Source organism: Doryrhamphus excisus, linkage group LG22 (assembly GCF_037039965.1).
Source record: "Doryrhamphus excisus strain RoL-2023G ecotype Guam linkage group LG22, RoL_Dexc_Guam_v1.1, whole genome shotgun sequence".
Taxonomy (NCBI): domain Eukaryota; kingdom Metazoa; phylum Chordata; class Actinopteri; order Syngnathiformes; family Syngnathidae; genus Doryrhamphus; species Doryrhamphus excisus.
Genome location: NC_136378.1, coordinates 8,115,032 through 8,131,205, shown reverse-complemented (window position 1 = coordinate 8,131,205; position 16,174 = coordinate 8,115,032). Strand labels below are relative to the sequence as shown.

Sequence of the window (16,174 nt, the reverse complement as noted above, 5' to 3'; positions counted from 1 at the left end):
AACCAGCCTCCTTGAAGAAAGTCAGTACCTCACCATGAACCTCGCCACACCTCACTGTTGAGTGTGTGTGTGTGTGTGTGTGTGTGTGTTATGAGACGCCATCGGCCCGCAACACAGGCCATATCTTCACTTCATTTACTCATTGTCTGATAATAATAAGTGTCTCCTCTCTGCTCCACTCCATTACATCTTCATTAGGTTGCTAACTTGCTTCAAACAAACCATCGATGTGCGTGCAGATTTTAAGTCTATGTGACATTAATTACCAAGATGGCTGAGTCCACAGGTGAAACAGGCAGTGAAGGCTACAACATGATACTTATTATACCCTCATCTCTCAGGACCACTCAGTGCCTCAGCCACAGTCTCCACTCTCATCATTGCGGTAATTTATTGTAATTCATCCGCTGATGAAGTCAGTTCCTTCATCATTTACTATAGGCTGTCTCTGATTGGCTGACATTGTGACCTCTTTTTTTTTTTCGAGGTCTGCAATCAAATTCTAGTTGGATTACAATTAGCAGAGAAACAATTGGTAAAGTGTTCCAGTTCCAGAAGACGATATCAATCTAATAAAAGTCATACGGCATAATTCATATACACACACTGGACACTTTATTATGTACATTCATTCATTTTATGCTGGAGTTGGTGCTGGAGCCTATCCCAAAAAACATGTTCTAACAATGACAAAGTAGCAATTTTATGAAAATAAACATGTTTTATTATGAGAAAAAATAATGTAATTTTAGCAGCATAGAGTTGAAATATTAAAGCAAAAATATGCTTGTTTCTCATTAAATTAAAACTAACAAAATAAAGGTAAAGGTGTACTTTTTGAAAATTAAGTTGGGGGGAAAAAGTTATAATATTATGGGAATAAAGTCATAACAATTCATTTTCTACCGCTTATCCTCACTAGGATCGCAGGGGGTGCTGGAGCCTATCCCAGCTGTCTTCGGGCAAGAGGCGGGGTACACCCTGGACTGGTGGCCAGCCAATCACAGGGCACATATAGACAAACAACCATTCACACTCACATTCATACCTATGAATAAACTCCACATACAGATGCCTGAGGGTGGAATCAAACTGTGCGCTAACCACTCATCTACCGTGCAACCCTCATTAGGTACATTCATTCATTCATTCATTTTCTACCGCTTTTTCGTCACGAGGGTTGCGGGGGTGCTGGAACCTATCCCAGCTGTCTTCGGGCAAGAGGCGGCGTACACCCTGGACTGGTGGCCAGCCAATCACAGGGCACATATAGACAAACAACCATTCACACTCACATTCATACCTATGGACAAAGTCCACACAGAGATGCCCGAGGGTGGAATCGAACTGCGCGCTAACCACTCAACTACCATGCAGCCCTTATTAGGTTATTCATTCATTCATTTTCTACCGCTTTTTTCTCACGAGGGTTGTGGGGGTGCTGGAACCTATCCCAGCTGTCTTCGGGCAAGAGGCGGCGTACACCCTGGACTGGTGGCCAGCCAATCACAGGGCACATATAGACAAACAACCATTCACACTCACATTCATACCTATGGACAAACTCCACACAGAGATGCCAGAGGGTGGAATCGAACTGCGCGCTAACCACTCATCTACCGTGCAGCCCTCATTAGGTACAATGACATTGTATTCCCTCATTTTACATTAATTCAGGTTTGAAGCGTGTTTTCTCATTGTGGAAGTCCGCTTCCTGGAGGCTTTTTCCAGCCAATTGAATATAAATCATTGGAAGAAAACTTCTCTTCCAGAATGACTCTCAAATGTTGGGTAGTTTTATCCTGCTGCGACCAACCCAGCGTCCTTCAGTGAATATATCGCATTTGTGCAAAATCCCTGTCTTCCTAATTGGTCAATTAGAGGAGGTGCTACTTGAAATGACAGGTAAATACTGCTTGAATAATGCTGATGTTCTTTACATGATAATTGCAGCTATATTCACGTTATAAATAAATACTGTGCACTGTAATGTGGCAATGGGGAGAAATGCTTTGCTAAATGAAAAACGCACCCTAACTAATCATTTAGGGCTCATATAGTTAAGCGCTAAGAAGGCGAAGCATAGCAACTGAGACTGAAGTGGTCATAGCTGTTATTGTTTGAAAGTGGGGGTGTCCCAACTTTTTATTGTTCAAACATTTTTTGTTTTGTAAATTGTTATTGAGCGTTTATATCAGGGGTCTCCAAAGTTTGGGGCCATTTGTGGCTTACGGCTGCAGCACATAAAAATAAAATAAAATACTAAATAAATAAATAAAAACAAAAAAAACACACACATGGTAAAATCACCAATAAAGTCAAAATATTCTGAGAAAAAAAAGTGAGAAAAAAAATATTTTCAAGAATAAAAGAATATCATTTTGTAGCATAGAATTTGAATATTGCAGAAATATTGTTCTTTTGAATTAGCAATATTGTAAAAAACAAAATAAAATAAAGTTATGATATTTGGAAGATTCCATTGTGGGTAAAGTTATAGTATTATGAGAATAATAAAGAAGATAAGAAAGTAAATAAATAAATAATATTATTATTATATTATATTATTATTTTATAATAATAGTAATATTATAATTTTATATAATATAATAATATATTATATAATATGTTAATATATATAATATATTATAATATGTAATAATATTATATATTGTTATAATAAATATATTATTAATAATAATAGTAATAATATTATAAATAAATAATAAGAAAGTAAAAATATTATGGGATTAAAGTCATAATGATATGAGAAGAAAAGTAATAGTTGGAAACCAATAAATAGTAAAAATGACAAAGACAATGACAAAGTAGCAATTTTATGAAAATAAACATGTTATATTATGAGAAAAAATAATGTCATTTTAGCAGCATAGAGTTGAATTATTAAATAAAAATATGCTTGTTTCTCATTATATTAAAAGTAACAAACAAAGTTATAATATTATGGGAATAAAGTCATAATAATCCTTTAATTCATTCATTCATTCATTTTCATTTTAATTCACCGCTTATCCTCACAAGGATCGCTGGGGTGCTGGAGCCTATCCCAGCTGTCTTCGGACTCCAAGCTGTGTCTGTGTCATAATAATGTGGGATGGAAATTTAAAAAGGTTAAAGGTTAAAAGAGCAAGTTAAAATAATTGGAAAATTGAAAAAAAAACACAAAAATAGCGGCGTTCATAGTATGATAGTGCAGTTTTTATCTTGAAATGTACGTATATAACCTCTTAGCATACACACAAATCTTTCTTTACAATATATAAAATGGCCCCTGTATCCTTTCATTGTTCAGTATGTGGCCCCTGGAGGATAAAGTTAGTTCATACATTTTTATCCAACAATGTTTTGAGCAGGCAGACCCAGTTTGACCTTGAATGTTCCCCTTGTATTCCAAATACTATATATGGTGTAATTACAGAGCAGTTTTGTACAAAACTTCTTATGAGAACATTCTGTCGCGAGAGTTCGAGCGGGGTCGCAGCCCCCACATCGCCTTGCAGAACAAAGTTCAAATCAGCATTGTTGTTTTTCACAGCAGCCTTTGACGCACTTCCCCCTTCAAGCTGTCGCTTCGCTTGGTGTCTGAGCTAAATTTGTGGCTTTCCTGATTTGGTGGCAGAAGTGAAACTCAAAGCATCATCAGAGCAGACATACAGGAAGCAAAGGTACAGTGCACACAATGAAGAATGGCTGAGGAGGCGCTTCAGGCAGACATCGACTTTGTTATTATACAACAACACACTGACGCCGCCATGAATGTTTTTCTTTTTGGTATATCCGTATTTTTCAAATGAAAGACTTGTTTGTGTTAGAAATCAAAGGTGACCAGCAAATGCCACCATCTGTATTATAAAATGCATCAAATGTATTTTACATCAACTTAAAGGGCAGAAAAAGTCAGAACAGTTTTATTTCTACACCACATGCATTCATTCACCTGCATGACATTTGCAATAAAAAGAACATAAAGAAGAAGTGTACAGTGAAAACATGACATAAATGATATTTTTGATATTAAACTAAAGTGCTGCATAGTTTTACTACACAAAGCCGCCTTAAAAAGCATGCAGAAAAAAATTCCTGGTTTAGCGCTTATGGGAATTTCAAACATATTCTCGGCACTTGAGGCATTTTTCTTTCAGACAGATGGAGGTTTTATCTAGATTTGGGAATATGTCACACATCTTGAAGATGATGCTGCAGGCTTAGCTTCTCGTGGACAAGGACGCGGTATCATCAGGGGGTCTTGTGCCCTTTTTTTTTTTATTTTTATTTTGATTTTTTTTTTCACAAATGAAACGCCCTTTTAATTCTGATCTTAACCTTCATGCCTGAAGCGGCGAAGGGAGCAGTTTCTCCCTCCAATGGGCTTTGGTGTAGAGCCGTCCGTCTGCTCCGGCGGCAGTCGGTCCCATCGCCTCTCCTCCGGCCTGTTTTTTCTCCCCCCACCCTCGACGGGGGCTCTTCACATCTCTGCAAGAGAAGAGATGAAACTACAAAAGCTCAGGAGGCGGATGAGGAGACGGGCGTATTAGATCACATACAAACAGTTTGAAGTTAAAGGGGTATTATGATTCATTTGTGATATTCATTCTCTTTGGGATTATAGTGCCGGTGGGGGTGTGTGTCCTGTTTATGATGCTCCTCTAGTCCAGCGGTTCTCAATTATTTTCTTTCATGACCCTCTTAAGGGGTTTTCAACCCCCCCCTCAATTTTAGATACTTGAGAAACTATTCATTTATTGGTACTGTACAGACTGAACCAGGAAATTCAACCAAATGGAGAGCATTCAAAAGTCAAATCGCATGTTGAGTACTATGAATGTGTACATTTATAGTACACATGATGTACTATGTAGTACTATGTAGATGTACATTTATAGTATACCATGGACAGTTTGCCGCACCTCTCCAAAGTTGAATACCCATAGAAAAACTAAAGCATGGGTGTCCAAAGTGGAGCTCAGGGGCCATTTGTGGCACTAGGTTGAGTTATTTTATTGGCTTGCATTAAAAAAAATACAAATTAAAACTCGTGTTCTCCGATATTATTGGCCTGATATCAGCATAAAAATGTGATATCGGTATCAGCATCTTCCTTTTAATGAAAGCCGATGTAGCACCAATGACGCAATTTTGGACACCTCGGGTTCAAACCATATATGTCGAGCCTAGAGTGCCGAGCATACGTACGTCACCGCCATATTGGATCTAGCAAGGCATGTACATTTATAGTACACATGATGTACTATGTAGTACTATGTACTATGTACTATGTAGATGTACATTTATAGTACACCATGTCACCATGGACAGTTTGCCGCACCCCTCCAAAGTGGAATACCCATAGAAAAACTAAAGCATGGGTGTCCAAAGTGCAGCTCGGGGGCCCTTTGTGGCACTAGGTTGAGTTATTTTATTGGCTTGCATTAAAAAAAATACAAATTAAAACTCGTGTTCTCCGATATTATTGGCCTGATATCAGCATAAAAATGTGATATCGGTATCAGCATCTTCCTTTTAATGAAAGCCGATGTAGCACCAATGACGCACTTTTGGACACCTCGGGTTCAAACCATATATGTCGAGCCTAGAGTGCCGAGCATACGTACGTCACCGCCATATTGGATCTAGCAAGGCATGTACATTTATAGTACACATGATGTACTATGTAGTACTATGTACTATGTACTATGTACTATGTAGATGTACATTTATAGTACACCATGTCACCATGGACAGTTTGCCGCACCCCTCCAAAGTTAAATACCCATAGAAAAACTAAAGCAGGGGTGTCCAAAGTGCAGCTCAGGGGCCATTTGTAGCACTAGGTTGAGTTATTTTATTCGCTTGCATTAAAAAAAATACAAATTAAAACTTGTGTTCTCCGATATTATCAGACTGATATCAGCCTGAAAATGTGATATCGGTATCAGGATCTTCCCTTTAATGAAAACCAATATAGCACCAATGGCGCAAAATAGCAATTTTGGACACCTCGGGTTCGAACCTCCACTAGTAAGCATCATCGGTATTCATCAGGAAGGGTATCCGAAATATAAAGGGGTGTGGCGACTCCGTAATCAGGAAAAAGTCGAAAGAAACAAACAAAAGCTGAATTTTCAGCATGAATACTGTTAATATGGTATCACAGGCGGGTTAAAATTCCACAGGTAGATAACAACAAACAAGACACAACCAACGAATAATGAAGAATAACTAACAACTATATGAGCTCTAAACATGTATAACTTAATCATATTATATAACTTATAACCCATAATCAGTTCACAGTTCCACATGTCCAAAAGGAGTAGGAAGAAGCAAAGCTTATTAAATCCTATCCCTCCATCTGGTACTTTTACAATCAGTAACTGTTACATTTGTTCACTTCCTGCTTTCCATAATACAGTTTAAGTTTTTTTTGTTTTTTTTTTTATCATGCAACATATTTTGCAATCGGGCAAAAATATTGTATGCTACCCAGCATACTTTGCGGCAGGAATGTATGGATTTTTTTATGGATTACAGTTTTTTGTTTTTTTTTTTTAATAATGCACCTACAAGGTGATATGACCATACAATGACATAATGGGTACCATAGTAACTGTCACTATAGTGATATATGTATATAGCACATCATGACTGGTTCAAGACAAGAATTTATAGATAGATAAATTAAGATAAGAATTTTACCAATCCTATACAATAAAAATTCATAATATATCAGCTATAGAGAACAAGAAAGTAAAAAGCCTACAGTGAAGAAAATAAGTATTTGAACACCCTGCTATTTTGCTATTTCTGCCACTTAGAAATCATGGAGGGGTCTGAAATTTTCATCGTAGGTGCATGTCCACTGTGAGAGAGATAAACTAAAAAGAAAAATCCAGAAATCACAATGCATGATTTTTTAACAATTTATTTGTGTGATACAGCTGCAAATAAGTATTTGAACACCTGTGTATCATCTAGAATTCTGACCCTGAAAGACCTGTTAGTCTGCCCATTAGAAGTCCACCTGCACTCCATGTATCATCCTGAATCAGATGCACCTGTTTGAGGTCGTTAGCTGCATAAAGACACCTGTCCACCCCATACAATCAGTAAGACTTTAACTTGTAACATGGCGAAGACCAAAGAGCTGTCCAAAGACACCAGAGACAAAATTGTACACCTCCACAAGGCTGGAAAGGGCTACGGAGCAATTACCAAGCAGCTTGGTGAAAAAAGGTCCACTGTTGGAGCTATCATTAGAAAATGGAAGAAGCTAAACATGACGGTCAATCTCAATCGGAGTGGAGCCCCATGCAAGATATCACCTCGTGGGGTCTCAATGATTCTAAGAAAGGTGAGGAATCAGCCCAGAACTACACGACAGGACTTGGTCAATGACCTGAAAAGAGCTGGGACCACCGTTTCCAAGGTTACTGTAGGTAATACACTAAGACGTCATGATGTGAAATCATGCATGGCACGAAAGGTTCCCCTGCTTAAACCAGCACATGTCAAGGCCCGTCTTAAGTTTGCATATGACCATTTGGATGATACAGAGGAGTCATGGGAGAAAGTTTTATGGTCAGATGAGACCAAAATAGAACTTTTTGGTCATAATTCCAATAAGCGTGTTTGGAGGAAGAAGAATGAAGAGTACAATCCGAAGAACACCATCCCTACTGTGAAGCATGGGGGTGGTAGCATCATGCTTTGGGGGTGTTTTTCTGCACATGGGACAGGACGAGTGCACTGCATTAAAGAGAGGATGACTGGGGCCGTGTATTGTGAGATTTTGGGGAACAACCTCCTTCCCTCTGTCAGAGCATTGAAGATGGGTCGTGGCTGGGTCTTCCAACACGACAACGACCCGAAGCACACAGCCAGGAAAACCAAGGAGTGGCTCCGTAAGAAGCATATCAAGGTTCTAGCATGGCCCAGCCAGTCTCCAGACCTGAACCCAATCGAAAATCTTTGGAGGGAGCTCAAACTCCGTGTTTCTCAGCGACAGCCCAGAAACCTGACTGATCTAGAGAAGATCTGTGTGGAGGAGTGGGCCAAGATCCCTCCTGCAGTGTGTGCAAACCTGGTGAAAAACTACAGGAAACGTTTGACCTCTGTAATAGCAAACAAAGGCTACTGTACCAAATATTAACATTCATTTTCTCAGGTGTTCAAATACTTATTTGCAGCTGTATCACACAAATAAATTGTTAAAAAATCATGCATTGTGATTTCTGGATTTTTCTTTTTAGTTTATCTCTCTCACAGTGGACATGCACCTACGATGAAAATTTCAGACCCCTCCATGATTTCTAAGTGGGAGAAATAGCAAAATAGCAGGGTGTTCAAATACTTATTTTCTTCACTGTATATCGGAATATTAGATTTGTGTCATGGAATAATCGAGGTTCCGATGTCTGTACACTGGGGTTTGCTCAGCACACGCGGAAAGAATGCGTCTCCACTGCACACTCCTCAGTGTGTAAGTGTGTCAGTAAGGAATAAAAAAAAAAAAAATACAAGATTGAAGGATAGAAGTTCTAATTTCCTTAACTACGCACCAGCAAGTTCCCGGTCCAACACTTCAATAAAGCTCTCTAGCTCCCTCGTGTCTCCAAGCTTGGCTGCAAAAAGAGGACAGTGAGAAAAAGAATTAGTAAAAAAAAAAAAAAACATAGCAATGGAAATATTCGGTTGAGAAATGCAGCTCATTTCTGTGGTATTTCCTTTGGATCAGCTGCTGGGAAGTTAGAGAATTTTAGATGAACAAGGAAACTATTCTATTTTTTTTTATTTTAAACTGAGCTAAAGTTCATCCTCAAACTTGACGTTTATAACAATCACTATGCAAGTTTCTTCACAGTCAGTGGTCCTTCCTGATCACCTGATGGCTTTGTTTCTATTGAGATGCAATCATCCTCTATCATGTATGCATGCAACCTAATACAGCTGCAAGACAAAGCGCTATGCAAAGTCACACACACAGTCACGGAAGCAAAGCTATTGTTATGCTAAAACCAAAAGCCAACACAGCTGGCCTTATGTGCACAGCAGCAAACATGGACACGAGGCCAAAGGTGACCTGGATGTAGATCTGCATGCATGCTAGTACCTTTTGGTGGCAGCATTAAACCTGCTGTGTGGAGCTCCTCCTCGCTGGTGTTCAAACTATTTCCCAAAGATGCTTCACTGCCTGGAGGGGAGAATTATTTTTCAGTACACGTGCACAATCGGCCATAATAAAAGATGTGCTATATCATTAAATCTGTGGGAGATAGTGAGATAATATCAGAGAGGGATTAGTTATTCATATCTTTATAGCTGAAGTACTAATCTGTTCATATGGCCCTATTATATAGTATGTTAACACTCATGTAAGGTTTTTATGTATTTCACATAAAATCTATAATTCTATTTTAGAATATTAATTTTTTTTATGTTTTTGTCATTTAATTGTCCTAAATAAATAAAAACTTCAGCATGCAGTACATTCTAAAAAATACAATTTTGACAAAATTGAGTGAAAACAAAAACAAAAACTGTATAATGTAAGAAGGAATAGTTTAAATATTATGCAGATAACATGAAGCTGACATGCATGGTTGTCCAAAATGTGACGTGAGGACCATTTGGGAAATGTGGCTCATTGCGGAAATAAAATAAACAAAAGTGATTGTTAATAGACCGCGTGAATCCAACAATGAAAGCATCCTGTTACGTAGCTAGCTAACAAAACCGGAAGTTGCATCACGCAGCTATGATGTCATCGGCGGTTGACTTTTAAAAATGTAAACACAAAACATCCATCCATTTTTGGGTATGCTGGAGCCTATCCCAGCTGAGTATACTCTGGACTGGTCGCCAGCCAATCACAGGGCACATATAGACAAACAACCATTCACACTCACATTCATACCTACGTATGGAGAATTTGGAGTCGCTAATTAACCTAGCATGTTTTTGGAATGTGGGAGGAAACTGGAGTACCCGGAGAAAACCCACGCATGCACAGGGAGAACATGCAAACTCCACACAGAGATGGCCGAGGGTGGAATTGAACCCTGGTCTTCTAGCTGTGAGGTCTGCGCGCTAACCACTCAACCGCCGTGCCACCGATTCCAAAAACATGCTAGGTTAATTGGCGACTCCAAAATGTTTTTGGAATCGGCGGCACGGCGCACAGACCTCACAGCTCGGAGTCCAGGGTTCAATTCCACCCTCTGCCATCTCTGTGTGGAGTTTGCATGTTCTCCCCGTGCATGCGTGGGTTTTCTCCGGGTACTCCGGTTTCCTCCCACATTCCAAAAACATGCTAGGTTAATCGGCGACTCCAAATTGTCCATAGGTATGAATGTGAGTGTGAATGGTTGTTTGTCTATATGTGCCCTGTGATTGGCTGGCCACCAGTCCAGGGTGTACCCCGCCTCTCGCCCGAAGACAGCTGGGATAGGCTCCAGCACCCTCGTGAGGAAAAAGCGGTAGAAAATGAATGAATGAATGTTTTTGGAATCGGCGGCACGGCGCTCTAGTGGTTAGCGCGCAGACCTCACAGCTAGGAGACCAGGGTTCAATTCCACCCTCGGCCATCTCTGTGTGGAGTTTGCATGTTCTCCCCATGCATGCGTGGGTTTTCCAAAAACAGGGTACATTCCAAAAACATGCAAATTGTCCATAGGTATGAATGTGAGTGTGAATGGTTGTTTGTCTATATGTGCCCTGTGATTGGCTGACGACCAGTCCAGGGTATAACCAGCTAGGCTCCAGCACCCCCACAACCCTCGTGAGGAAAAAGCGGTAGAAAATGAATGAATGAATGTTTTTGGAATCGGCGGCACGGCGCTCTAGTGGTTAGCGCGCAGACCTCACAGCTAGGAGACCAGGGTTCAATTCCACCCTCGGCCATCTCTGTGTGGAGTTTGCATGTTCTCCCCGTGCATGCGTGGGTTTTCCAAAAACAGGGTACATTCCAAAAACATGCAAATTGTCCATAGGTATGAATGTGAGTGTGAATGGTTGTTTGTCTATATGTGCCCTGTGATTGGCTGACGACCAGTCCAGGGTATAACCAGCTAGGCTCCAGCACCCCCACAACCCTCGTGAGGAAAAAATGGTAGAAAATGAATGAATGAATGTTTTTGGAATCTGGGAGGAAATCGGAGTACCCAGAAAAAACCTACACATGCACGAGGAGAACACACAACGATGCCCATAAGCGATAAAATACAAGAAATATCAATCATATAATTAAAATGAGAATAACTCAGCTCGGAATAAAATGGAAGCATGAAATATTAAAAGCCAGCTTAAAGAGGTTTTGTCAGAAGCAGCCTCTCTTGTCAAATATCACAGGTCAAAACACTTTCATTCATGGTCACACAAAGAAGCCAAAGGACACACATATTTTTTTCAAGTCTTATTACCCTCTGAAATTGTTTGCCAACCAAAGAAGCTGGCTATTTTGCAGGAAAATAAATAGTATAAGTAAGCATTTCACTGCTTAGTAAGTAGTAGTTATGATTACTGTAATCGGAGTCTTCCACCCCGCTGTCATCTCCGAACGCAGTGCGACTCTTGGCCTCCATCAGCACGTGTTGGTAAGCATGCAGGCTTCTTTGAGGGGGGGCCTGCAGTTCCTCCACCACATCCTGGAACTCTTGCAGCAAGTCGTTCAGTTCCAGTTCCATTTCTGAATGGAAAGAAATCATAGAAATCACATCAACGCCATAAAAAAGTGTGAGGTTACTTCTGAAGGGCATAAGGTTGTTTTAAAAAAAACTGCAAAGTGGGATTTTTTGACAATAAATATGAACTCTAAGTTCTAAAAACTCATTTCACACTTAACACTTAAACACGTTTTTTTTTAAAGAGGTAAAAAGCCCTATGTGAACTATCTGACATCTTAAACTGTGGCTGTCAGACACAATAGAAAGGAACTGAAAAACATAAAATATGAAAAATCACAGCTGTTATAAAGCAGAATATCAAGTGAGCAGAAAGTGAAAATATTGCACTCTTTAAATATGATGTGACTGGGTAGGAAATAGGTTTTCAAAAAAAGGTTAAATAGAACTTACAGCCCCCGCTAAGAGTGTTTCTACTGGTGGCCGCTGTTTCTTAAATGGCTATCTGATCTCCATCACGGCGCCACTTTAAAACTAATGACTCATATAGATGCTTGACTCACCTGCAGTCGCTCCCGAGGACATAGAGCCACAAACGTGGAGAAGAAAAATCAAGAACCGCTTGGGTTGACGATGCTTCTATAGGCTGACTCCAGCTGACTGTCTTATAAAACTGAGAGAGGGGGAGGAGTCAAAAGGCAGGGAAACTTCACTGCTACGGTAAGTGGGAAAAAAAATGGGTGGAAAAGCTTGTAGGAAAACCAAGACATACAGGAAATAGTTATTACCCAACTTTTTCCTCCCTTGTGAAGTGACTCTCTTTTTAGTATCCAGAACCTAGGACAGGGGTCGGCAACCTTTACTATGAAAAGAGCCATTACAATACAATACAATACAATACAATACAATACAATACAATACAATACAATACAATACAATACAATATAATACAATACAATACAATACAATACAATACAATACAATACAATACAATACAATACAATACAATACAACAAATAGAAGTGCATGTATAACGGATGCCAACTATTAAGGTTATCATGTATCATTCATGAGGGTCACAGGGGTGCTGGAGCCTATCCCACCCAGAGTACACCCTGGGATAAATATTTTCAAGAATAAAAAAAATAACATTTTGTAGCATAGAATTTGAATATTGCAGAAAAAAAATTCTTTTGAATTAGCAATATTGTCATTCATTCATTCATTTTCTACTGCTTATCCTCATGAGGGTCGCGGGGGTGCTGGAGCCTATCCCACCCCAATATTATTATTATATTGCAGAAAAATTGTTCTTTTGAATTAGCAATATTGTGAAAAACAAAATAAAATAAAGTTGTGATATTTGGAAGATTCCGTTGTGATTCCAAGTTATAATATTATGAGAATAAAGTAAAAATATGATGGGATTAAAGTCATAATGGTATGAGAAGAAAAGTTGAAATACTTGGAAACCAAAAAATAATAAAAATGAAAAAAAATGAAAAAATATTAAGAGAAAAAAACATGTTCTAACAATGACAAAGTAGCAATTTTATGAAAATAAACATGTTATATTATGAGAAAAAATAATGTAATTTTAGCAGCTTAGAGTTGAAATATTAAAGAAAAATATGCTTGTTTCTCGTTATATTAAAACGAACAAAATAAAGGTAATGGTGTACTTTTTGAAAATTAAGTTGAGCGGAAAAGTTATAATATTATGGGAATTTTTTTTCTCCATTCATTCATTCATTTTCTACCGCTTTTCCTCACAAGGGTCGCGGGGGTGCTGGAGCCTTTCCCACCCAGAGTACACCCTGGGATAAATATTTTCAAGAATAAAAGAATAACATTTTGTAGCATAGAATTTGAATATTATTATTATATTGCAGAAAAAATTCTTTTGAATTAGCAATATTGTGAAAAACAAAATAAAATAAAGTTTTGATATTTGGAAGATTCCGTTGTGATTCCAAGTTATAATATTATGAGAATAAAGTAAAAATATGATGGGATTAAAGTCATAATAGTATGAGAAGAAAAGTTGAAATACTTGGAAACCAAAAAATAATAAAAATTAAAAAAAAATGAAAAAATATTAAGAGAAAAAAACATATTCTAACAATGACAAAGTAGCAATTTTATGAAAATAAACATGTTATATTATGAGGAAAAAATAATGTAATTTTAGCAGCATAGAGTTGAAATATTAAAGAAAAATATGCTTGTTTCTCATTATATTAAAACGAACAAAATAAAGGTAAAGGTGTACTTTTTGAAAATTAAGTTGGAGGGAAAAGTTATAATATTATGGGATTTTTTTGAAATTATTTCTAATTTATTTCTTAGAAATGTCGTATCTGTAGCTCTGGGAAAATGTGACTTATTTCATCCATGTTTACCTGAATAGCATCCTGTCTGCTCAGCCAATCGCCAGTCAGAACTCAGCCAGATGCTGAGTTTGATTTTTTTATTTTTTTTTATTCATTACAAAGACGTGCATTTTCCCCACTCGGATGTTAAAAAAAATATTCTAGCATTGCAACAAAAAGGGATGTTACTCTGGAGCCATGGGTTGCAGACCCCTGGGTGTCCAAAGTGGATTTTTGTTTTATTTGCTTGTGGTATCGGCGGAGAGTGACTGCAAAAAGAAAAAGAGGTTTAAGGCCATGGAGGTGGAGGATGCAAATAAACACAATGGTGAATCCCAGCAAAGATATTGCATCATGATAATAATGCTAAATTAGTCTTTTCTCATAGATTAGCTCATCAATCCATTTTCTTTCAATTATCCTTCAGTCTCATTATAGGCGAGTCTAGACTTCCTGGTCCACTTATTTAAAAAGCCATAATCAATAAGGAAATGGTCAGTGACCAATTAGTTGCTCAGTTCAATGCCAGTTTGCTTGATGGAGGCCATTTTTTTTTAACCAATCTTGCTCAAATTTACTTGTCGCTCCCCTAAAAGTACCAGATTTAACAACAATGTCACCAGGCCAGGCAGTGGCTCAGGAGGGTTGGCGGTCAAACGGCGATTCCTCCATCCCGTGTCGCTGCTGTTGTGTCCTGTCCTTGGTAAGACATTTCACCCGCACTCCCCCAGGGTCGGCCACACATGGATGCTCAGCTTCACTGACCAAGATGCTGACCTAAGACCCGGATCCTGTCCCCCCGGCGCATACAATGACCGGCCCCTGCTTTGCATCATTCTGTATCTGTAGTAGCGAAATACATGTGAATAATATAAATATATTTTATAAAAGAATGAACTGGTATTGCTGCATAGGGACTTATGTAAATTGGACTTAAAAACCGCAGGTTAGTCACGCGTGGTGTAAAGAAAAATCCCAAGAATATCAACTCTTGGGATATCTCATTACTGCCTTACTGTGACAGAGAATCACTCTGTGTTGTTAATGGAAGGACATGCACCTTATAGAAATATAAATCTACTTCAGGCGTGATGAAGCAGTAGAACGAAGAAGAAATTGCCGAGAGTAATTGCATGATGGGAAGTTGCATTTTCTTCATTATACACATGTCAGCTTTTAAAGAAAGCTGAGCATTGAGGCATGAAGTTGAAACTGTATCTCGACCTGGGAAAACAAAAGGAACAATTAAATATGGGGGAGAAAAAGAAATATATACTTCTCACAGCTGGGTTCTTCTCTCGAAAGATTCTTCTGGTTGTGAGCGTGTGGAAGAAAAGCAGCAAGGTATTTTCTCCTTCCAGTTCCAAAGCAGTTTATGACTCAGGAATATCTGTGGGTGGATACAACACAGAGAATTTCTACATCACTGAGCTGAGCTTGCATGCCAAAGCTAAGAGATGTATACTTTCAACACATCATCACGGGACCCACAGATATTTGACATTTATAGCCGTATTTACACCGCAGGGTGTTGTTGCATCATCGACTGAGCATAAACTGTGTGACATCAGTATGGACCCCATATCAGTGTAACCTGACTATGAATTAAACCAAGAAAAGGAACATAACAGAGTAAACAAAGATGGAAAACAATCCCAATCTCCCACAGAAGTGATGATGTCGACTAACCTAATGCTGTTAGAAACAAATGTAGCCAAGTGGACTGATGTTGTGCTGCCATCTCTGTGGTACTGTTCCTTTAAGAGAAAGGCAGCGCTGGGGGGAGGGGGGAAATCTTGCGAGAGTACGTAGTGGGGCTACCGCGAGATCAGGAAGTAAAGCTGACAAGATAGCTAGCACCAGAGCTTGCAACTATCTTCAGGAAAATCGCTATAAACACCAATGTAAGTTGAAAATTACTCATAAAATTAATATAATACATTGTAATTTCATGGATGGGGCAATATATTTCGGTGGTGACATTGTACTTTGACGATGTTTACACAGAAAAGGTTGTGTGCTAACTGCAATATTGGCCGGGACGCGCCGAGTAGCAGTGCAACGTAAGTGTAGCTAAAGTTGGTGTGTTTTGTAATTTTGTGTGTTATATGACTCTGAAATTAACAAAATATGTTGTTGAATACTGTTTAGAGGGGAGAGGTG

The 16,174-nt window shown here is 38.7% G+C and overlaps 1 protein-coding gene across 1 annotated transcript; it reads right to left on the bottom strand.

Annotated features, from left to right (window-relative positions):
* Positions 1 to 3,913: 3,913 nt before the first annotated feature.
* Positions 3,914 to 12,340, bottom strand: LOC131110631 (regulator of cell cycle RGCC). The gene is made up of 5 exons (XM_058063907.2): positions 12,203 to 12,340; positions 11,540 to 11,704; positions 9,131 to 9,211; positions 8,580 to 8,642; positions 3,914 to 4,494 (listed from the first exon to the last, which is right to left on the bottom strand). The coding sequence occupies exons 1-5, from the start codon at positions 12,222 to 12,224 to the stop codon at positions 4,487 to 4,489; spliced, it is 339 nt and encodes a 112-aa protein (XP_057919890.1). The 5' UTR covers positions 12,225 to 12,340; the 3' UTR covers positions 3,914 to 4,486.
* Between the last annotated feature and the right edge of the window lie 3,834 nt (positions 12,341 to 16,174).

Bases quoted from the DNA above. Each gene is read 5' to 3' on its own strand.
- LOC131110631 (XM_058063907.2), bottom strand. From the start codon at position 12,224: ATGTCCTCGGGAGCGACTGCAG. The intron at 11,705-12,202 runs GTGAGTCAAGCA...CTTTCCATTCAG, and splicing joins GTCCTCGGGAGCGACTGCAG to AAATGGAACTGGAACTGAAC. The intron at 9,212-11,539 runs GTAATCATAACT...TCTCCCCTCCAG, and splicing joins GGTGGAAGACTCCGATTACA to GCAGTGAAGCATCTTTGGGA.